The sequence below is a fragment of the Caenorhabditis remanei genome, chromosome III (genome assembly GCF_010183535.1).
Source record: "Caenorhabditis remanei strain PX506 chromosome III, whole genome shotgun sequence".
Lineage (NCBI taxonomy): Eukaryota > Metazoa > Nematoda > Chromadorea > Rhabditida > Rhabditidae > Caenorhabditis > Caenorhabditis remanei.
In genome coordinates this window covers 2,515,661-2,539,996 of record NC_071330.1, presented here as the reverse complement: position 1 = coordinate 2,539,996, position 24,336 = coordinate 2,515,661, and the positions used below count along the sequence as shown (strand labels likewise).

The following is a 24,336-nucleotide window of genomic DNA, read 5'->3' as shown; positions in this document are numbered from 1 at the left end:
TGTCTGTACCAATGTTTGTACAGATGGTCATTTGGAATGTCAATTCACAGGTATTGCAATCACGCTCTATCGCGCTACCGTAGGAGTTGTTTCGCTCCGTATCAAATTAGCAAACGTTGAGTCGCTAGGAAGTTAACTCTCAGATCCCCGAAACGGGAATCTAGATGTTCCAAGTGATGTCATCCTCTCCTGAAAATTGGCTCCAATTCTTCTAGAGCAACATCAATGTCACAAGATTTTGGTTTCTGGCACGGCGCCAGAAACCACATCCACGTGGTTTGCTCCAAAAAACTCAAATTCACGGCATCCCCACAAAAATAGAAAACAAAAAACGAGAAAACCAAACGGATTATGTAATAGGATACATCTCCCCGTGTTTACTCATCTCTTGTCAGACTCTTCTAGAAAAAGGAAAAAAGAAGGTTCCACTTCAAAAAACACAACAAAAAAAAACTGTGCCAATTCTCTTTTTCTCGAGGAGCACATAATAAAAGCCCTCACATGACCCCTCAGTGACCATCATCATCTGTTCTTCCCCTCTCTCTCTCTGTCACTCTGCGTCTCTTCCTCTTACACACTATTTCTACTAAAAGGGGCCTCATCTGAATCACATGACTCATCGGACGGGGTTCCCCCCGCGGCCCCCGCGCAGGGCTTGTTTACCGGAATGAATGCCCTTTTCACTCTGTATTCGTGTTCATTTCACTCTCATCGTCGTGTCATCAGAAGTAGTCGTCAGATTCAGAAGTAGTAATAGACATCCTCTTTTCCTCTTTCGATCCATTTTAATTGGACAAGAGAGAAAAGAGAACTGTGGGACACAGAGAGAAAGATCATTATTTTGTCATATATTTCAACATGATGACCTCTCTTTTTACCTATTTTGGTCGGTTTTACACAATTTGAAGTGACTCATCGTGAGAATTTCCTTCTTTTTGGAGTTTTACCCGTTGTTTTCATACGATTTTTGAAGGTTTGTAGTCTGGAACATCTTTTCAAAGAAGTAACCCTATTTTGGCTTGTTTTTCATATGGAATAGGGGTTACAACTGGTCTCTTCCGAGAAGAAAAACAATTTTTCTGTCAAAAACGAGATTTTTAAGTTTTGTTCCATCGGAAAGTCGAATTTTTGTATTTCCACCAAAAATGAGATTTCTGATGCTTTTTTATAGGGTTTTTCTCGAAAAATAAAGTTTTTGAAGGTTTCTGACATGTTTTCTTGAAAAATCATAAAAAATTTGTTTTCCCGTTAGAAATGACGTATTTTCGAGGAAAATTGCTTTTTTTTTACTCTATTAGAACGGCACCCTTCTTACAACCGCGCTCTACCGAAACCAAAGAAAATAGTGTGCGAAATTGAGAGACTTAAAGAAAAAGAGACATTTTTCAAGGGAATTTCGGTGGAGCGCAGTTGTAAGAACTGTGCCGAACTAATAATATCTTTAATTTCTGAAAAACGTTCAACTTTTAGTGATTTTCAGCCTGATAAAGGGCCGAAAATGGATCTCAACTCGAAAGAAAAATTTGTGATCTACCGTATATTTAGGAAGTTTCTGATAATTTTCAGTCAAATTTTATCAGAATCTGACTGCTAATTTCAGCACTTTTCCAATGTGATTCTCTATTAGTCAAACGTGTTTTTCGTCTGAAATTGCAGACTTTTTAGGTGAAAAATTCAGTCTTTTGAGGAGTTTAGCTCGGAAAAATCGTTTACAACGGGTTTCCGGACGTAAAATTTTTTCAAGGATTGTGTAGATCGAATAAAATGTATCCGAAATTGCCATATTTGTCAAGGCCCTGGCGCGAAAGTCAAGTTTTCAAATTTTTTGAAAATTTTGAAATTTTTTCGCGAAAAAGTCAAATTTTTGACTATGATTCAGAATTAGAAGAAAATCTGAACATTAGTCAAAAATGGTCACATTTTCGATGAAAAATTGAAAAAATTTGGAAAAAAGGGTCATTTTTTGAAGCCGGGCCGGGCCTTGAAAATTTTCTACCGACCCGGGCCTTGCCAACTATGGAAATTGCAGACTTTTCAATCAGTCGGAATTCCATGCAACTCTGGTCCACAGTCACTTTTTGTTACAAAAAACTTTTTCTTCTTTTCGTTACAAAAGTCTTTTCAAGCGTTCTCTTTCTCTCTCCCTGAGTTTTTTTAAATCAATGAATCTTCTCTCAATTAGTTCAATCATTTCCGTCTCACTTCCTCTCGTTTAGCTTGCCATTCCATTCACTTTTCTTCTCTTTTCACTTCCAAATTCAATTCAAATTAGCGGTAAATGGGGAATGAAAAAAGATCAGATGTCAATCTATAGGAAGTGTTCAAAAAATCAGATGTCACTGTAATCATTGAGTGGAATTCACATATTTCTATAGCTGAGATATTCATTTTTACTGAAATTGGCTAAAATCTGACTCCTTTCTGTCATTTTTCTGCAATTTTTCACGTTTTGAAAGCTGTTACTATTAACTCGGCACAGTTCTTGCAACTGCGCTCCACCGGAATGCCCTTGAAAAATGTCTCATTTTCTCTGAGTCTCTCAATTTCCTACGCTATTTTCTTTGATTTCGGTAGAGCGCGGTTGTAAGACCGAAATCCCTTTAAAAAGTTATCTTCTTACTCTGCGTCTCTCAATTTCCTACGCTATTTTTTCTGTTTCCGGTAGAGCGCAGTTCCACACCCCTCCCTATAATGAGTTCCTTGTTCGGGGGTCGTTTTTTGATGCCCTCTCCCCCATATAATCAACCAATTCATTTTTTGTTATCATTTTCTTTTCCATCATTTTAATCCGCGGTTAAAGTTTTTTTCTGTCTTTGTCTTCAAGTATTTTTTGTTTTGTTTTTTATTATGATGTCTCCTCCTTCTTCTTCTTCCAACAATGTCGTCACAGATTCATAGCATCGCTCAAAGTTTCATTTTCTTTTTTTGTTATTAGCTCGGCACAGTTGTTACAACTGCGCTCCACCGAAACCCTCTTGAAAAATGTCTCTTTTTCTCTGAGTCTCTCAATTTTGCACACAATTTTCTTCGTTTTCGGTAGAGCGCGGTTGTAAGAAGCCTGCCGTGCTAATAGAATTATGGACGTTTCGAAACTGAGACAGTTCTTAACCAAGAATCTCAAAACCGGGTCTTTACGGCACCGAGAGAATTGGGAATAGAAATTTTTCGAAAATTTTCAAGACCCGGCTTCAAAAAATGACCCTTTTTTCCAATTTTTTTCTTGAAATTTTTTCAATTTTCTTCGAAAACGTGAACCATTTCTTTTGATTTTCCAGAATTACTACTAATTCAGAGTGATGTCAAAATTAGACTTTTTCGCGAAAAATTCAAAAATTCAGACTCGAGACGGTCTCGAAACCGGTATTCATGCAATCATCCGTTTTAGACGTTTCAAAACTAGCAAGTTTCGAAACAACCGTTCTGAAAGTTTTGGACGAAAAATGTTGGAAGTTTTTTCGTGGGAATTTTCAAAAACAAAGTAACAAAATTAGTGATTTTTCGATTTTTCCAAAAATTTTTCTAATTTTCTACTCAAAAACAAGTTTCTGGGGGTCAGTCCTTGAAATACTTTCAGTTTTCATACAAATTCAAGATTTTTGACTCCGAAAAACTTATGTTTTCAGACAGTTTTCTTTTTTTCGGATTTTTCGGTTAAAATTTTTCGAAAAAAAGTTGTGTTGTCTCGAATTACCCCTCCTTCCTCCCACTCCCACTCCCATCATTTCCATCTCTGACGACTGTTTTTTTTCATCTTTTTGATCGTCCGCTCTCTCTTTGTTTTCGTTGTTTTCTCTCCTCCTTTATGAAATTGCAGCCAATGGTCATGGCCATTATTGGGCAATTTCAATGGCATCACTTCATGTTTTCGAGAAAAAGTATTGTTTTTTTAGTTTCGTTTGAATTTTTTTGCAATTTTGCCGCATAGTCTCCTTGTTTCCTGTCAATTTAGCTATTTCAATCTTTGAAAACGCGGAAAAAATCGGTTGAAATTGATAATTTGAACAAAATTTCTGAAGACGCTCCGCCCATTTTTGGCAATTTTGCCGCACACTTTCTTTTTCGAAACTTTTTTGACATGGTTCAAAAAACCTGAAGCTCCGCCCACTTCAGGCCACACCCCTTTTTGCAATTTTGTCACACAGTACATTTTTTTCTCGTTTGAACGCTTAAAAAAATCAGAAAACTAGTTCCTATTAGCCCTGAAACTCCGCCCACTTCGAGGCCACGCCCACTTTATCGGCATCAAAAGTGGGCGTGGTCTCTCCTAATTTGACCTAAACTTTTGTCATCCCATCACTTTTGTTTTGTATTTCTCTCTCGTTTCTCTGCGTCTCTCCATCTCTCTTCATCCCGTCATTAAAAAAAATCTTTAAGCTCCGCCCCCCTCTCTGTGTGTCTGCCCCGCCTACAATTTTGTGAGAATAGAGTTCACAGTGCGATGTGAATCACAACGAAACGGAATAGGTGATATACAACAACTCTCTCTCTCGGCGCTCTCTCGACTTGGATTACTGTAACTACTGTATAAAGAATGGATACATACTCTGGTGGTTTCCTTCATCCCGACTCTGTTATGGCTATCAATCCCTTTTTGATTATTGTTGCAGTTTGTGAGTAGGGATAAAGTGGAGAAATTTCAAATTTTTAGTGATTTTTTATGGAAAAAAGCTCAAAAATCAAGTTTTAGCACAATCACACACACACATCATTTTTTGAAAATAGTTTTTAAAAAACGGGTTTCCGGTATTTCAAGAATTTAGGAGTCTTAAGGATGTCTTTCCGATGGAAAGTGAAATTCTCAATTAATTTTCATTTTGATCCGTTTTTTAAGCATGTAGCATTCGTTTCTCCTAAAAATTATGGAATTTTTTTATTTTCTAGAGAGAAAAGTCTTTTTTTCGAAAATTCTAACAAAAATTGTTATTAAACGATAGCTGAAATCACAATGTTATTTTTTTTCGCTCTAAACGCCACAATTCCCATTCTCCTGACTCCTCAAAAGGAGCTTTGGTGGAAGAGTTTTTCCGCGCAGCCGTGTAGTCCTCTCGGACAAGATTTTTGATCAAGTCCTTGCTTTCCTCGCTTTTTCCAGCAATTATATCGAGAAAAAAACGGAAAATTGTTGGAAAAGCGAGAAAAAAGAGTAAGTGAGCAAAAATCTTCACGGCCGCAGGGAAAAACTCTTCCACCTAGCACAGGGGTGCAAAACGCAAGGTCGCTTAAACGCGCTCCGTCGCTCAGCGGTTGGCACGGTGCCAAAAAAGGACTTGGCTGAGTGCCAAGTTCAAGTTTAGCGTGTGTTTGTTGTATATTTTGATGAAAAACGCGACGCACACGCATCGCGACTCGGCCGGTAATTTCAAAACTTTTCGTTGCGGACCTTACGCCTCGCACCCCTGTGACCTAGGCTTCTTTTGAGTCAGCAGAACGGGGATTGTGGCGTTTAGAGCGAATTTATATACTAATTTCAATATCAACGAAATTCCAATATCTTCAAAAACCGAAAACACCAAATATCAAAAACATCATTTAGGAAAAAAAACTATATTTCAAAAATCTGGATGATGTATTATTGTTTTCCAATGTATCTTATGTATACATATTGACCTTTAACATTCAAATATTAATGCATAGTTCTCGAGGTTTTTATAATTTTGAAAATCATGTATTTAGGAACAATTATTTATGGTTTTTGTTTGGGTACATATCAGTTGAAGTGAATTTTCAAAATTGGAAAATTTAGAATAGTCGAAGTAAATTTTATAAAAATCAAAGTTTTCTTATTAGCACGACACGTTTCTTACAACCGCGCTCTACCGAAACCGAAGAAAATTGTGTGCGAAAGCGAGAGACTCAGAGAAAAAGAGACATTTCTCAAGGAGATTTCAATGGAGCGCAGTTGTAAGAACTGTGCTGAGGTAATATAATCAATAAAAAATTTGATTATATGGGACTAATTGTGTCTGAAAATAAAATTACGTTCATTTTTCCTCTCCCTACGGTAATTTTCATTGCAGGGAGCTGGGTGAAATGGCTATCCGTATCGACGTTGATCATCGGAGGCGCTTCCTATATTGGTTATTTATTCACTCCGGATTGGCGGGAAATTGTTGATTCGAAACATTATTATAGTAATTGGAAGGTGAGTCAACTGGACAAAATTGTGATATTTTTCATCTTTTTCCATAGAGAAAATTGTAGAAAGCGGTGCATTTTTTCATAGTTTTGACAAATCTGGAAATCCGGACGTCCGCACAGATATGTTTCGGCTAATGTTCGAATTTCTACTAAAATTTTCAAAAATTGAAAAAATTGTACTCAAAAACAGGTTTCTGCGGGTCTATCCTTGAAATACTTACAGTTTTCATACGAATTCAAGATTTTTGAATCCGAAAAACTCGTTTTTTCAGACAATTTTCTTGACATTTTTCCGATTTTTTCGGTGAAAAGTTTTTTTGCACAGCCCCCCATTGCCGAGCCCAAAAATTCCCGATTTCTCTATTTTACCCCTCTGAAATTTCTAGATTCGTGTCTACCTGTCTCTCCCCTTCAACACTGCCAGCCGAGTCATCGGAGGTCTCGCGAATCAAGAGATTCCCATTTGGCTCCGTGAGCATCTTCTCGGTGGATTCGCCCGTATTTATGACTGTCGAATGGAGGAATGCGTCGATCCGGATTTCAAGAATTATCGATCGTTTGCCGCATTTTTCAATCGAAAATTGAGAGAATCGACTCGTCCGATTAGTGCGTCTCCGTTGGTCTCACCGGCTGATGGAACCGTTTTGCATTTTGGAAAAGTCGAAGAGAATAAGATTGAATATGTTAAAGGTGAGCGAATATTCAGTTTTTTCAGTGGCCTAGAAATCCAAATTTTGTAAAAGTTAGTCCCCAGATCTCTTTTCTGCTGAAAACTATTTTTTGAAATCGTCTCAAAACTTCTGTAGATTTGTGGCTGTTTTTAATTAAAAATAAACTTTTTTTCGCTGAAATTTTCAGAAAAATTCGTCACAACTGTCAGTTTTGTGATTTTAATATTGAGGGCCTAGAAATTCAGATGTTCGAGAAACTAGTCCTCCGATTTTTTCTCAAAAATCAGGGAAATTTCACAAAATTGTAGTTTTGGAGGGCTAGAAATCCAAATTTAGTAAAATCTCTTTTCTGTTTAAAAATATTTTTTTGAAATCAAAATTCATAAAACTATAAAAATTTTTGTGTCGTTTCGAAATTACTGTAGATTTTGTGGTTTTTCAACAAAAAATAAGCTAATTTTGTTTTTTTTTTGTGCCCAAATCAGTTTTCTGTTGAATACTGTTTATTGAAATCTATACGGTCAAAACTAAAATATGTTGGGTGTCATCTCGTGATTACTGTAGACTTTGTGGATTTTTTTGTCAAAAATACTTTTTTTTTTCGCCGAAATTTTCTCAAAAATCGGACAAAACTGTAAATTTTGAAATTTTAATATTGATGGCCTAGAAATTCAAATGTTCCGGAAACTAGTCCCCCGATTTTTTTTTCTCAGAAAACAGAATAATTGAGGCGAATTCCACAAGATTGTTGTTTTGGTGGCCTAGAAATCCAAACTTCCTCTAAAATTGATTAAATCATCAATCTGACTTTAGTGGCCTAGAAATTCTCCATTTGGAAACCTAGGCCCACAATTTTTTTGGCAGTTTTGTGTTTTTCGAAATATCCAGAGAATCACCTTTTTTAGCTGAAATTCACAGAAAAATTGGAAAACATTTTGAGATTTTAATATTGATGGCCTAGGAATTCAGATGTTCCGGAAACTAGTCTCCCGATTTTTCTCAAAAAAAAAACAGAACAATTTTGGCAAATTTTTCAAAATTTTAGTTAGTTTTGATGGCCTAGAAATTCTTCATTTGGAAATCTAGGCCCCCAATGTTTTGGTAGTTTTGCATTTTTCAAAATATCCCGAGAATCCCCCTTCAAACTCACCAAATCCCCAAATTCCAGGCCATGACTACGACGTGGACAAATTTCTGGGCGACGTGGAGCTGCCTGCGAAGGACGAACTCGACTTGTATCAAGTTGTGATCTACTTGGCACCCGGTGACTATCATGCATTCCATTCACCCGCCCGATGGGTTGCCAATCAATGTCGTCATGTACCTGGACTCTTGTTGTCAGTCAGACCGACACTATTGAGTCATGTACCACATTTATTCTGTTTAAATGAGAGGTTAGTTGGATTGAATTCGAAAGTTTGAAATTTTGGGACATCGGGACCAGGGCTGTGCGAAAAATTTTTCGGACGAAAAATTTTTTCGGTTTTTTCGGTGGTTTTCGAAAAATTTTTCGGGGCAAATTTTCCGAAAAAATTTTACGGCGAAAAATTTTTCGGTCTAAACTTTTCGAAAAAGTTTTTCGGACGAAAAATTTTCGGATAATTTTCGAAAAAACCGTTCGAAAAATTTTGGAAATTTCGCCTGAAATTTCAAAATTTAAGTTACAAAAATAGTGATTTTTCGATTTTTCCTGAAATTCTGTTCTCAAAAACAGGGTTCTATCAGTCTTTCTTCGAAATACTTACAGTTTTCATACAAATTCAAGATTTTTGCCCCCGAAAAACACATTTTTCAGGCAGTTTTCTGGAAATTTTTTTTTTCGAATTTTTCGGTTTTTTCGGTCAAAATTTTTCGAAAAAAAAAGTTTTTCGATTTTTTTCGGTCCGAAGTTTTCGAAAAAAATAAGTTTTTCGGTTTTTTCGGTACCAAGATTTCGAAAAAAAGTTTTTCGAAAATTTTTCGGAAACTTTTTTTCGCACAGCCCTGATCGGGACGATTGGATACACAGAATTATGAGGCAAATGCTCATTGACTACGGTACTCATTGCCTACGGTTACTCATTGACTACGGTCAGCTCATTGACTACGCTTGGCTCATTGCCTATATATACTCATTGCCTACGCTTGACTCTTTGACTACGCTTGGCTCTTTGCCTACTCTCGCTCATTGCCTACGCTCGGATCATTGACTCCCTTTTTTTACTTTATAGCAGAGATTCTGGAACTGGTAATTGGTGAATACCTACACTTTATGTATAGGTTTCTGGTTAATTTGAGATTTGTTGTTGGGACATAAGAGCATGTGTTTCCCAAGATTGTGAAGTATAATCTAAAGTAGTCGAAGAAGGGTCCTGATCATAGAATAAGTTGAACCAGTTGGTAATTTTCGGAGCTCTGATAATGGGTACTTCAGTGGAATTATCATAGGGTAGATCAAGTTCAATGTCTCATACTGAAAACAAAGAAGCTCTCCCTCTTCTTTTCTTCTTGCAGTAAGAGGGTACCTCTATCCGGCAGCAATTCTCTGGATGACTCATATACTACTACATTTATCTACTTTCCTATATTTGATAAATAGCCAATACCTAAATTATTCCTTGGTTAAATTATTTCATATTTGAACCCTATAGTTTCGTATGTAAACTCTATAATCACCCATTCAGATCGTATAGGTTCGAGTTTACAAAGTTCTGTCCAACTCTAGAACTTTTAATTTAAAAAGAAAAGCCGAATCCGGGGGTACACTCGGGGACCTTCTCTTGTCAGAACTCATTGAAGTTGAATTTAACTACCTAATTCAGATTTTCCCAGATTGTGTCCTGATTTTAGACAAATGATCTAGTTAAAGTTGTTGTGAATAGGAAGCGATTGAACAATCATAGCCAGAAATAATAATAATTCTAGGCTTTACAGCTGTGTATTATCTTATCCAAAAACATTGCCTGAATCACGCAGCTCCCTAAATGGAAGTTGAGTCCACAATGAATTAACTTATACAGAAACCTACGCCATCAAACATCTGCATTGAGAGTTGACCTTCAGGATATTGGTATCAGTTTCTAAATTGCGTACTCCTTATTGTTATTGCAAACTTTCATGAAACGTTCTTTGGGCTCATGTAGGTATTCACCAATTACCAGTTCCAGAATCTCTGCTATAAAGTAAAAAAAAGGAGTCAATGATCCGAGCGTACGCAATGAGCGAGAGTAGGCAAAGAGCCAAGCGTAGTCAAAGAGTCAAGCGTAGGCAATGAGTATATATAGGCAATGAGCCAAGCGTAGTCAATGAGCTGACCGTAGGCAATGAGTATGAGTAGGCAATGAGACAGCGTAGTCAATGAGTAACCGTAGGCAATGAGTACCGTAGTCAATGAGTATTTGCCGAATTATGAAGATACGCTGAAATTTGTGGACATCTGGACAGACAGACAGACATTAAATCAGAAGTTAGAAGGGTTAGGACATCCGGACACAGCGAAATACAGACAGAAGAATATGTCTGAAATTATTCGAATTTTGGACGGAAATATTAGCAACCCACGCCTTCTTACAACTGCGCTCCACCGCAAACGAGAGAGTATCGGCGAGAGAGACGCAGAGTTTTTTCTGGCGCGAAAAAGATTTTCACCATTTTCGATCTATTTTTGCATAATTTTCTCTCGGAAATTGGCAAATTTTTAATTAAAACTTGTGAAGAGAAAGAAAAAAACTCTGCGTCTCTCGCCGATTCTCTTTCGTTTGCGGTGGGGCGAAGTTGTAACGAAATTGCTCCGCTAATATGGAAAATGGTAATTTTTCTCACTTTTGGACATCCGGATGAACGGAGGCACAGACAGACTGGCATACAACATTTTATTTTGTGAAACTAATCCCCCGAGGTTTTTTTAAAGAAAATTCAGTGAATTTTCAATTTTGATTGAATTTAAGCATTTTTTTTGTTGAAAATAATTTGAAACAATTCAGTTCAAATTCGAAATCGAAGGTTAGGGTTTTGTAACCGCTAAAATTTAAAATTTTTGAATTTTTTGATAAACTGGACATCCGGACAGACAGACTTGAAAAATTGAACTTTTTCCATGAAAAAGCTAAAATTGGAAAAAAAAAGAGAATTTTTTCCCATTATTTGGACATCTGGATAGACGGACTGACATCAGAATTATTTTTTCGCAAAAATGATGAATCTCATTTTCAAAAATTTAAAAACTTATTAGCTCGGCACAGTTCTTACAACTGCGCTCCACCGAAATGCCCTCAAGAAATGTCTATTTTTCTCTGAGTCTCTCAATTTCGCACAAAATTTTCTTCTGTTTCGGTAGAGCGCGGTTTCAAGAACTGTGCCGTGCTAATAACAAACAAAAACTTCTAAATCTACAATCTCCGACCTCATCTAACCATTCCCCCTATTTGCAGAGTCGTACTCAACGGTTCGTGGCGTCACGGCTTCTTCTCAATGTCGGCCGTCGCAGCGACGAACGTCGGAGACATTGTCGTCGACGCGGAACCCTCTCTCCGAACGAATATCGTCCGACGTAAAACTCAAAAAATCATGAATACCGAAACGGAAATCCACGCGCCGTTCCTTCCCGGAGAACGTGTCGGAGAGTTCCGTCTCGGATCGACGATCGTCTTGGTCTTCCAAGCTCCGCCCACTATTAAGTTTGCCATCAAGGCCGGCGATCCGTTGAGATATGGACAGAGTCTTGTGGCTGATGGAGTCTAAAAATGAGATTTCAGATTGTCTTTGTTCGAAAATGTTAGATTGTATATGATTTTTTTTTCGCAAGTTCTTTTTTGTACAGTTAGGTTCATCTCTTTTTTTCCGATCGGCTTTACCTATTTTTTGTTAGTTTTTTTGTTTGAAATTTCATGTTTTAAGAGCGGTTTTAAGTAGGTTTCCGGTGAAATAAGACGGGTTTCGGCGGACTGCCGAAATTGAATGATTTGTTATAAATTCATTGATTTTGACATCAAACCGATCGAAAGATCTGGAAAAGGCCTAATTTTTGGGCCCAGAATGGTTTTTTTCAGAGAAAATCTGCCTGAAAAAGGCCTAATTTACCGGCCTAAAACACCATAAGTAGCCCTATTCTACAAGTCTGACATGGCCTGGAATAGGCCTATTTTTCCACCCTTCAAGCCTTAAATTACCTGATCCGGCCTAATAGGCCTATTTTACAAGCCTAAACCGGCCTAAAACCGACATAAAATCATGATTTCGTCTATTTTCTCTTGTTGCTCCTTTGTCACCCGGGTACAACGCCTCCTCTCTTCGATTGTTTCCTTCCCACCCACTCAATACTTTAATAATGCATTTTTCACTTTTTTTTCAAATGTTTTTATTTATTTTCATTTTAGCGACACAAAAAAAAACGGAAAAATAATAAAAATGACAAAATAACATGAATATTGATTTTTTCAGAAAAGAAGAGATCAATATAATACACAGACCCTGGAAGAGAGAGAAAAGAAAAAAGGAAGAGAGAAGAATTGGAAATGTTTTCGATTTTAGGGAGACAGAGAGAGATGGGGAGGACTGAAACTATTTACAACACAAATTGATGAGATTAGGGTATGCGAAAATGAGAGGGGCGGAGCTTAGCGGACGAAACTGGAATCGGAGGTTTTGGAGAAGTCCACGGAGAGCTGAAATTAGGGAAATTAGGCTGATAACTCGAAAAACCGCGCGCTCCTATATCGCCTGCCACCTCACGTCTAGTGGTGCGCGCGTGGCCGAGTGGTTAGTGATTTTGACTTTTGGAAAATATGTATGGGGTTCGAACTTTTTGGTGGCGGAAAAACTAAAACTAGGCGCAACTTCTTTATTCACCGCACACTTAGCCGCGTAGCCATCAGCTCTGACCGACCGCCCATCTCTCCTAACTGATCCCACTACGATAGCTCTTTTTTTGTCTTTTGCTTGGCATTTAACACCCCGTTTAACTCTTCCCCTGATGCTTATATTTTCTGTATATTTTTCTTTTCTTTTCTTACTTTCACGATACTCGAGATCGTATTCAATAAATAAATAAATAAATAAACTTTTTTGTTTTCGTTTTTCTCCTTTTTCCCAATCGTACCTGCTTCGTAATAGTATTCTGAGGAAGTGAGGTCCTTCTCTGATGCCGGACTCGCTGATAATAGCCATCACGGACTCCTGTGAACAAAGCGGAGAATAGTTGACTCCATGCTGAGAGGGTTTCACATCTCTTGTGAACGCCGTCTAGTTTCACGCATTCTGCGATGGCGGCGTCGGCGAGTGGAGCGAAGAGATCGGGTCGGAAGCCAAGGGGGCACAGGGAGGCGTAGGTTCCACCGAATTGGCGGGCGTGGGTTAGCACCTGGAATGGGGGAAAAAGTTTATTTGAAATATTATGATAGAATCTGAAATATGATGATAAAAGAGTCGAAATACACTTTTTGTGCCCTAAAATTGCAAAAATTCAGAGCTATTATCGGAATAAAAAAGTTCCGACATTTTTTACCGACGCGCAAGAGTCGCGGTACTGGTAGATCAGAAACGCCCACTCATCATAAACATTTCTTCTGCAAAATCAGGGCACGGTTTCATTGAATTCGCGGGTGAAGTTTTGTTTAAAAATACCATTTTTTAAATAAAATTTGACCTATTTCCCTTAAAATTTCATTTCCACCATGAAGTTTGAGGAAAAAAGATCAAATTTTAAAGGAAATAGGTCAAATTTTATTTATAAAGTGGTATTTTTAAACAAAACTTCACCCGCGAATTCAATGAAACCGTGCCCTGATTTTGCAGAAGAAATGTTTATGATGAGTGGGCGTTTCTGATCTACCAGTACCGCGACTCTTGCGCGTCGGTAAAAAATGTCGGAACTTTTTTATTCCGATAATAGATACTTGAAAATTTTTCAAGTTATTTTTTTAACAATACGGTTTAACTTCAAACGCAATAATTTTACGTTTTCTTTATTATATTCACAAAGCTTAAAACATTTCCTACATTTTTGTAGTTGTCAACTTCTTTGTAGGTCTTTTCACTGGGTTACTGTACCACTGCAATGTTACGCCACATCAAGCTGCGCACTCTGAACCTCACAACTTAAAGGTCCTACAGTAACCCAGGATGAAGTCCTACAATAAAGTTGTCAACTGCAAAAATTTAGTGCTAATCTTAAACTTTTGATTAATATAACTTTAAAGGCACTATGATTTTTTCCAAGGGAGTTACAAAAGGTTTAAAAGCTTATTTTTTTAGTTTTTGGTTTTGCCAAGATTTTGAAGGGCCTACAGTACACCAGAACGCATTTTTACGGAAAAGTTGTCAACTACAAAATTGGAGCTCTAGACTTGCTCTATACACTCATGTAAAAATTGTAGCATTTTCGCTAAAATTGGGATGAGGGTGAAATGTGAAAGTTGGTTAATTTTTCCAATTTTCAATTTTTTCCCCATTTTCTTCCAAATTCAAAATCTCTAGATATTTTCAGAAAATCCGTTCCCACTCTCCTATTGACGTAAATTACAAATCTTCTAATTCCTATATTCAGTAGATCAAACGTGATCTACCCCACTGGAGGGATTACTGTAGTAGGTCAACCTGCATACCAATTGATTTCATAAGTTGTGTGTGGGGGAGGGATAAATCATGTTTAGATTAGAGTTTAGATTTGATCTACTTTCATTTTCGGATATAAAACTGATATATGATCACATTTCGAAACTTTTTTATTCATTTTGCGAAAGTGGAAAAATGTTTTCTTGGGGAGATGAGATCTTTCATTTTCTACACTACAAGAGATAAAGATTAGCAGATTTCTGGAAAATTTTTGTTAACATCTATAAGCCTAAATCCGTCAGAATGAGAAAATTTTGATGGAAGATTTTAGTTAAAGGGTCGGAGTAGTGAGGGTAACAATTTTGACCATGACTTGCTTCGAAACAAAACAACAAATATTATATTAAATTCATCAAATATATGTTAAAATTTTCTATTTTTCAAGATTAAAATCATAAAAATCGGAGTAGTTTGAGCGAAGTTTCGAGTTGTCAAAGTTAGGAAAAGAATTTGGAGTAGTCAAGGTTTTTATTGTTTTCTACAAAAATAGTTTTAGGTTAAAGGCTCTTAAAATAGGTCTTGAAATTTCCTATTTTTCAAAATTAAAATCATGAAAGTTGGAATAGTTTGATTGAAGTTATACATTGTCAAAGTGGGGGGGGGGGCAAGTCACAGCTACGTTTTCCGTTATAACTTTCTTCAATTAAGTTCCGATTGAATGATTTTTTTATTGAAAGATAGCTCTTGAAATTTCTTATCCATCAAGCCAAAAATTATACAAAATGCTCTTATTTGAAGAGAGTTACACAATGTCAAAGTGAAGGGACAGATCACAGATACGTTTTCCGTTATAACTTTTTTCAATTAAGTTCCAATGATATGAAATTTAATTTAAAAGATAGCTCTTAAAATTTTCTATCCATCAATCCTGAAATTATACAAAATGCTCTTTTTTGAAGAGAGTTATGACATTTTATAGATTTCAGCCACATTCCTATATAGCCCGGAGGGCGCTCGACGAGTAAGTTCGAATGGCCGAGTGGTTAAAGCTCCCCATTTTTGATAAATCACTCGCGGGATCGAACTTTTCCCCTGGCCTAATCGTTTTTTGGAATCTATTCCCCACTAACCTTCTCCGATTTATCCGCATTTTCGACGGCGTCCGTAATCAATTCCCACATCTGTTTGCCGAGACATTCAATCTGTTTTTCGTTCATTTTCGATAACAAAATTCTCATTTCGGCGCGGGAAGCGGCGGCTCTCTTCATTATTGCATCGCCGATCGAGGGTCTGGAAATAAATAAGAAAAATGCATGAGTCTGTGTGTCCGGATGTCCCTTCACTTACTTTGCCACCTTAAAACACTGCTGAATCCGAAGACGATTCAATGAGGGTACGAGACCACTCGACGCCTTTCTTCCACCACTTCCATTCTTTTCGTCTTTGTTTTGTTGGGCGGCCACTGCCTGCAAACATTCATTTGAGCCAACGTTCTGAATTATTCGATGGATTGGGGAATTGTGATGATGGTCTAGGAATCCGGATCATGAAAAAGTTAGATCGAAAAATCTGGTTTCGATACTTGGAAACGGTGGCCTAGAAAAGCATGGCCTAGGATTCCAAATTTCAGAGAATGTGGGTCATCAAAGGTTGTCAAAATCTGAGTTGTTCGGTCAGGAAGGGTGTTCGTGATCTACAATGGCCTTAGAACTTGGTCACCGAAAATTTCCGGTTTTTTTTCTGGTCAAAGCGAGAAAGTACCGTTTGGCTTGGAAGCCAGATGGCCTAGAAACACAGGCGGTGTAGGAAACTCATGGCCTAGAATCCCAATTCTCAAATAGAATCTCTACGTTCCGGAACCTTCCACTTGGAGGTATGGAAACTCCGATGACCCAGAATCCCCAGCTTTGAAAACTTCGGCCATGAAGGAACGGTGGCCTAGAAACCCGAATTCAAGAAAGTTCAAAATTACGCAATCTTTCCCCAAAGTCTTACTGTATTTAAATAGTTGCTGCCTTCATTTTTTGATCATTTTTTGACATGCGCCCTAGAAAATAATACTTGCAACGGACCGGGCCAAAAAAAAAATAATCCAGTTCCGGACAATCTTTTTTTGAAAATGTTCCATTTTTCTTAAAACTGATTTTTTCTAGGTTTCAAAGGTTTTTGAGAAATATACTTGTCTTTCAAATATGGAAAATATACAAAAAATCAAAACTCAAAAATTCAAATCCGGGCCGCAACTTTTTCAACACGGAGTTTTGCAAGTCTGATGACATGTGGCCTAGAAATCCCTTATGGCCTAGAATCCCCCCTAATTGTAAGGTTATAGTTCAAAGACTCCCTGATCTTACGTTAGACACCCCCCCCCCCCTGACCGCAAAATGAAATTATCCTTCTTTCCCCCCGCAAAAAAGAGCCCTAAATCTAATTTACCTTGCGAACTCTGAACACAAAAAAGATGGCGTGAATAAAAGGAATCTGCCGTCGACGATGTTTCGTCTTCTCCATCTTGTCTATGATGCAAAATGTCAGAAATGAGAAACGAATAAAAAGTTTTATTTTATGATAAATGGGGGACAGAGATAAGCTGTGGTGATAAGGATTTTCAGATTTTCGAGAGGGGGTGGACTCCTCTTCAAGACTCTACGAGATCGTTTTTTTTATTCGTACTCCTTCTATTTTTATTAGGGATTTCAAGGGAGAGAGAGAGTAATTAGGTTAGCACCCCTCCATAAATAAAAAGGAAGAAAAGGAAATCCCCATGGGTTTTTGGATTCTTGGGAATTCACTCGGAGGACAGGACTAAGACACACAATTTCCATTAGAAAAATTCTCCACTTTTTCAGCAAAATGAACTTGTGGCGAACGAGACAAATTGAATGGGTTGACCAGGAAGAAGAAACATTTTGAATTTGGTGGACGAGTTTTGGATTTCTAGGCCATTTGGATTTCTAGGCCACCGGATTTTTCTTTGATGACCGAGTTTATCAGATTTTGGGTTCCTAGGCTGTCTACAGGATGTCTAGGTAGGTGGCCGAGTTTTTGAAATGTGAAAGTCCTAGGCCACTAAGTTTTTACCCCACATCTTACTGGTGACGACCTACTTATTTTAGATTAAGGGTTTTTAGACCATTATTAGCATGACACGCGTCTTACAACCGCGCTCCACCGAAATCCTTTTTAGAAATTTCTCATTTTCTCTGAATCTCTCAATTTCTCACGCAATTTTGTTTGGTTTCGGCAGGGCGCGGTTGTAAAACGCGTGTCGTGCTAATACGAAAAACGAGAAACTTGAAAATTCTGCAGGCGGTGGCCGAGATTTACCCGGATATTGGGATTCTAGGCCAGCGATTATTACTCAACTAACCTGAGCGTCGTCCTTCATTTGTGCCGAACAAAGACTTCGACTCCGTCGTCGATCGTTCGATGAAGCTGTCAGTGGACTCAGCAGAGAGTCTCCAGAACCGTCGCTAGATAGTCGGAAGTTTGATACTGCAATTTTTTGTTTAATTTGAGGCAGAACAAAAAAAACAAAAAATTAAATTGTCGGGGGCAAAACCGAACCCCCGTATAACTCGCGGCGGCGGTGCGCGTAGACCAGTCTGCCACGCGGGCAGTCCGAGAACACGTGTTAAAGGGTGAAGATTTCAAAGTCGATTTCAGGGAGATAGCGCCGACGGCGCGCCAGATTAACTATGGAAGGGAAAGGGAGAGGCGGATATATGAGAAGCTATTTGATGACCTCCAGCAGCTATATAAAAAAAGAAGAAATGAGGCGTATTTGGTCCCTCATCTTTCTCCAATGTGGGGGTGGTTATTACTATTGAAATGGATGGAGAAAGATATTGCATCTAGTTTTTTTCTTTTTTTCTGGTTATATTCCAGACAAGAAAATGAGTCGAGTCGAGTCGACTCATTGAGAAGCAATTTGGGTTCCCCCGAAGAAAATAGGAGACAAGAAAATGAGTCGGAACATGTTATAGATAGATGTATGAGAGAATAACAACTTATGTTTTCAGAGAAAATATAAAAATATTTATAAAGATAATAAAAAATAATTTGATTTGATTAGATTGGAGAATGATTAGAAATCTTTTGAGAAAAACAAAACTTTTTGGTGGAATGCCTCCCTGGTGTAGGCGTTTCAAAAAGTTTCCAAATATAAAAATTGAAAATTTTCAACTTACTGTAACTCACTCAAAATTAGTTTGTATTTATTAAAATTAGTACCAATTTGTAGGTCTATACTAGTACCACATTTTTGTAGTTGACAACTTTTTTGTAGAACGCATTCCTGGGTTACTGTAGTTTCTGAAAGTTGGGCGCGCTTAATGTTACTGTACCCCAGGGTAGCATTTTACAAAAAAGTTGTCCACTACAAAAATGAAGGTCTATACTTTATCTACAACTTGAATATAATTTCATGTAATAGTTTCAAAAGTTGGTGGTTACAAACTGCGCAGAAGTGTGTTTTAGAGTTTGAACGGGAAATTTTGCAGTTTTTGAATACGGAAAAAGGAAGAAAAACACAAATCTATCGTGAGAAAGTGTTCTAACAAAAGCAAAATCTTGTCTAGCGAAAAGAGTTAGTCATGCTTCTCCAATCATGTCTATCTGTCGCACCGGATGTCCGGATGTCCCAAAAAAAACGACTCACCAGAACTCTTCCTCGATCCAATACTAATCGAATCGTCTCCAGACAGTTGTCCTTTTATCAGTGCAGGAATAGGCGGTACAATAGTTGATCGTTTCGATTCAATAATAGAAGTGGGCCTCGACTGGCTCACACTTCGCCTCGATTTCTTTCGATAGACCGGAGTGTGATGGTCTCTGCAAAACATGTGGAATGGAGGGGGGGACTCAAGTGAAGAGAGAGAAGATATCTTTTTGAAATGAGTATAGCTTTCGAACCTAGGGGGGAGGCGGGTGGTAGGAGTTGAATAATTTAAATGGGTTCTCTTCAGAGAGATCGAAAAAAAAACTATTTATATGCATACGACGGCCATTTGTTGAATTAGACGACGGGGGCGGCTCTTCTTCATCCACTAATCATCTTAATTGAAATGGAATATAAAGATGAGGTTCATTAGGTCGGAAGAGAAAAACATGAAAACTAAAAACAGTGACGTGCTCGGGAAAAAAAGAATTGAGAGAATCGAACTGGCTAGATTGGTAGTCAGCGTTTTTACCTACTGAAAAAGGAAGCAAAAAAGAAGCAAAAAGCAATTGGATACAGAAAAAATCGAACCCCGGTTGTGAGATTGGTAGTCAGAGATGTTAGCCACTAGGCCACCACGTACTGTACAGTGCAGCTCCCCTGGTCGCCTGTGGTCCCGCGCTCTTATACGCCCTGTGACCTCAAATTCAGTGTGATGTGTGTAGCCTAGAGGTCTACACTTTTGGCCGCCAATCTCACTACCAGGGTTCGAACCCTCATATCTCCAATTTCTTTTTTCTTTTTTTGCTGATGAAGAATATGCTTGCGAGAACTTTAATCATCAGTTTCAGAGCCATTTATGGTTATTTAAGGGGGAGCAGACGGAACATTTCGCCCAATTTTAAAGAGCCTAATTTCCCGCCTACACAAATTTGGTCATCCTTCAAAAAACAGCGGAAAACAGAAAAACGGGTCAAAATGACATTTCGTTAACAATTGTTTTCAGTCGTTGTTTTTTTCAGACAAAAAATAAAAAATAGGTCAAGAGTGGGTGAGCTTTTCCGAAAAAAATGGCAACACGAATAGAAAAAAGAGAAAGAAATCAGTGAATTGAAAGAGAAGGTTTTCTCTCTCTCTCTCTCTTTTCTCCTTTTCTTCTTTTTTATTCTCCTCCTTCTCTTAAAATCGGTTGTCGAGCACACATACATGAACAGAAATTGAATTTGTCCCACCCCATCCCTTTCCGGCTATTCCCTATCTCTCCATATCTCTTCTCTAATCGTTTTTTCAACAATAAAAAAAGCAAAAAACACTTTTGGCGGGGGAGAGGACTCGAACCTGGGTAGTGTGCGGTGGGGAGGCAAAACGCAACCGGTTGCGCCACAGGTGAACACATAGAGAGTGGGTGACAGCGGTATATGAATTCGGTGCTCGCAGGCCGTGAGTCTACCGGAAATTAGGGACAAAGAGGAACGGAAGTATATAGAAATACGCGTACACCACGACTCATCACATTTCTTTTCGCCGTTCCTCTTCTGTTTTTCGTCATTTTCGTTAGAAGACGTGTCTACACGCCTGAGGGATGATGGAGTGGTGCCCCTGGAGAGAAAGAGCAAACGGCCAAAACAATGGACGGAACGGAGGAAAATTGAAAAAAAGTTAGGAATGATGTGCCACGTGATAGTTATCAAAGCAAGAAAAAAACAATTTGGAGGTGGAAGGAATCGAACCAGGATGCTCGGATTGATAGGCTATCTCGTTACCGGTTGAGCTACTCATGCTGCGCGAAAAGAATCACCCTTTTTGTACTGACTGCTGCCGACCAATTCTGTGCGGCTGAATAGCTCTGATGGTTGCATTTTTGGCCAGCGATCCGAGGGTCACTGGTTCGATTCCTCTCCATCATAAAATGATTTTTGCATTTTTTGATTTCGATGAAAAAGTGATGTCGCATGTAATCCTTTTCAATTTTTTGCAAAAACGGCTTCTATCATGAAATCATTTTGAATTTATCATGTTTCGTCTAGTTTACATTTACATCAGAATATAAATAAGAGTAACAGAAAGACGTCAGAATTCAGAGTAAAACAGAGTAAAGAGAAGAGAAAATGTACGCTTGACTGAAAACAAGTGATGATGTGATTTCGAACAAAAACACATTTTTTTTTGTGAGACAAGAAAGTTGTTAGACTGAACTCTTTTTTTTTGAAGGGAAATGTGTCAGTTCGATTTGCATAAAAAGTAGACGAGGAAGTTGGGGGGAAGAAGACATATATGTGTGTGAATCTATTATCCCGAAAAGGCAACTTCCGGATAGCCAGGAAAGGACAAAGAATGAAACACAGCGGTGGGGGGGACATCTGGATACACAGATGTACATCTCACTGTGGTAACTTTCAGACAACTTCTTAAGACTGTTTTGTGTAGGTTTCAAAGGTTATTGAGGAAGAAGCTTGAGAAAAAATATGGAAAATTTTCAGAAAAAAAATGTTGCAAAAAAAATTATAGTGTAAAAAGTTCGAAAATTCGATCCGTGCAGACCGGAATTTTGCAAGTCTGGTAAATTTCGGCTACTCTACCCCGCATTACAAAAAGTTTTAAGGTAACAACTAAATTATAGACAATTACTAAAATTATAGCTTACAGCAACTATTTTTTCGATTTTCGATTTTTTCTTCCCCCTCTCCCTATCCCTAAATAAAATTTCCCAAAAGTTTATTATACTTGCTGTTCATAAAGCAGAACAATTGGATGGATGAAATAAACAAAAGCCAGAAATTGGTCGGAATGAGTTTAAAAAGTGATAGACATGCTTGGAAAAAGAAGCAAAAAACAATTGGATACAGAAAAAATCGAACCGTGGTTGTGAGATTGGTAGTCACAGATGTTAGCCACTAGGCCACTCGTACTGTACAGTGCAGCTCACCTGGTTGCTGGCGACAGTCGATTACCCCGCGCTCTTATACGCCCTCATTGACTTTCTTTAACAGTGTCTGGTGGCTTCCAGGGTTAGGTTTTTGGCTGCCAATCTCGCTACCAGGGTTCGATACCACAAGGCGTCAATTCTTTTTTGCTTCTTTTTATAATAAAGAATATGAAAAAATGAGGCGTTTTTCTCGAAAATAAGATGGGGAAACAAATTCATATGCATATACTTCGCACATAAATATGATATATCATGCAAATCTTCTACCGAGAATTGAGCAAGAGATAGGGAGAGAGAGATATATACTCAAGAATTCAACATGTGAAAGTGGTTAGGGAAAATATGATCTTGAAAAGGGTAAAAACCGCCTCCTCTTCTTCTTCTTCAACCCTATAATTCGATTCCCCGTACTCCTCAATTTTTTTTTGAAAATAAGAGCACTTACTTTTTACTTGGCGAGTCGACACACTCGATGATCACATTCGGCTCTTTGCTTCCTCGACGGATTTTGACCAGCGACGAGTTTTCGTTTCCCATTTTTGACTTTAGTTTCTAAAAAAAAAATTTTCTTTTGTTGGAATGAGTTCAAAGAGGTCAGAGCAAAAAATAGTTGCAAAAATTAATAGAGCTATGAAGGAATCGAACCCTGGTAGTGAGATTGGTAGTCAGGGTTGCTAGCCACTAGGCCATGGTGTGGCGTGGCGCAGTGGATAAGGGAAGTGGCTAGCAATCTGACTATAATGGTTCGATTCCCCGTGGCGTCAATTATTTTTTTCTTCTTTTTTGTTGAGATGTGGTATGGAATATTCCAGATTCAAAAAATCATAAGAAAAGAAGAAGTCAAAAATCGTAAGAAAAGAAATGAAAAAAAAAGGGGTGGGGTTTTTTCTGCTTTTTCTCCTCTCTTCAACAAAATTGGATACTTGTGGGAACGCTTAAAGGATAGACAGAAACTGAAAAAAAAACAATAGAAATCTCAAAAATGGAAAAAAAAATGGAGGCGGGGGTGGAGTGATGAAAATTTGAAAACCAGTGGGATCATAGTGGAGGAGGAAGAGGAAACCCTTAGATGAGGTGGCGACATAATTTACTATGGAGTAGACGGATTAGAGTGAGGTGTCATTTCGACATTGAAGTCTAGGGGAGTTTTTGAATCTTGGGAATGTGATTTTTGGAATCGGGAGGTTTGGAAATGGTATTACAAAAGAAACAAAAAAGAAAAACAGCCAATGGGTATCGAACCAGAGACCCTCAGGACGGGGTGCAAAAGCGTAACCAGCTAGATCACGCAGGACCACAGGTTGTAGGAGGTAACGGAAGGTGATAAGTTGAGGTGCGGCGGCTGCCGCCGCAGGTATAGAAATTGGGTTTTTCAAACTAGGAGTTCGGAAAATAAAAGAAAATCAAAAATGTTGTGTTTTAATTTCAAAATTTCGCAGAAAAGTCCAAATAAACAAGGGACCATCATCAAAGGGATCGCGTCTTCTCGCCAGACAATATCGCGTGTCAAACTGCACTTTCCAAAAAGGCATGGTCTTTTTTTCGAATTTCGTTCCATTTTTTGTTCCGTTTCTCTCCGAGAAATCATTATTCATGAAGTCGGATGTCTATACACTTCATAATTCGAATGAATAAACTATTCATCTTGAAATTTGGAATTTGGAATTTCAGGGAAAGACGTCATTTAGAGAACAGGAAGTCATGGGACATGGCCTAGAAATCGGGGAAATCGGGATTCTAGGCCACGGGGGTAGGTCAAAAAATCAGATGCTGACTCACAAAGTGCATAAGAGGTACTTCTCACGGCGATCAGGTTTTTTGAGTGGCTCGGGAAATTTCCATTCTTTAAAGGCGTAACGCCTCGGACCACGAGAACACCGGCGACCTCCACTCATTGCCACATGTTTATCTAATGCGGTCGGGTGGCCCATCGGTCTAAAGGGGTGGCGCTGCGCAATAGGTTAGTAGTTCGGTTTTGGCGCAGGCCGTTAATTTTTTGCAAAAGTGGTTCTTCCTATTTTTTACAAAGAAGAAGGAAATTTTTGAAAAAGGGAGGGAAATAGAGGGATTATTTTGTTTTATTCGAGGTGTGACGCTTCGACCACCACAACTGCGTGTGTGAAGAGAAACCCAGATGATTTTTGTGATGACGTTGAAAATGAGCAAAGGGGGGTGTTAAAAAAGAAAATAAAAGAAGGGCTTGTCACCATGTGGATTGACACGAAATTATGAATAATGAGGAGGAGAGAAGAACTATAAGAACGGGGTCAACACAATTATGGAATAAGACAAACATTGGGGAAGAAACCCAATAAAGATACGTAGGGATGAAACACGAGGTATACGGATGATACGTAAGAGACTAATTTAGGAAGAAATACTGGATATCAACAAAAAAAATAATAATCGTG

General features: G+C 38.2%; 2 protein-coding genes across 2 annotated transcripts; one reads left to right on the top strand and one right to left on the bottom strand.

Moving 5' to 3' along the window:
- Positions 1-4,531: 4,531 nt before the first annotated feature.
- On the top strand, positions 4,532-11,528 carry GCK72_008638 (uncharacterized protein; the record flags this gene model as incomplete). Its single annotated transcript, XM_053726937.1, has 5 exons — positions 4,532-4,610; positions 6,018-6,142; positions 6,525-6,828; positions 7,978-8,203; positions 11,219-11,528. The coding sequence occupies 5 exons, from the start codon at positions 4,532-4,534 to the stop codon at positions 11,526-11,528; spliced, it is 1,044 nt and encodes a 347-aa protein (XP_053586514.1).
- GCK72_008637 (uncharacterized protein) lies at positions 11,345-22,462 on the bottom strand (the record flags this gene model as incomplete). The annotated part of the gene is made up of 7 exons (XM_053726936.1): positions 11,345-11,524; positions 12,886-13,146; positions 15,470-15,629; positions 15,687-15,805; positions 17,710-17,834; positions 19,000-19,172; positions 22,371-22,462. 7 exons carry the CDS (start codon positions 22,460-22,462, stop codon positions 11,345-11,347), a joined length of 1,110 nt encoding a protein of 369 aa, XP_053586513.1.
- Between the last annotated feature and the right edge of the window lie 1,874 nt (positions 22,463-24,336).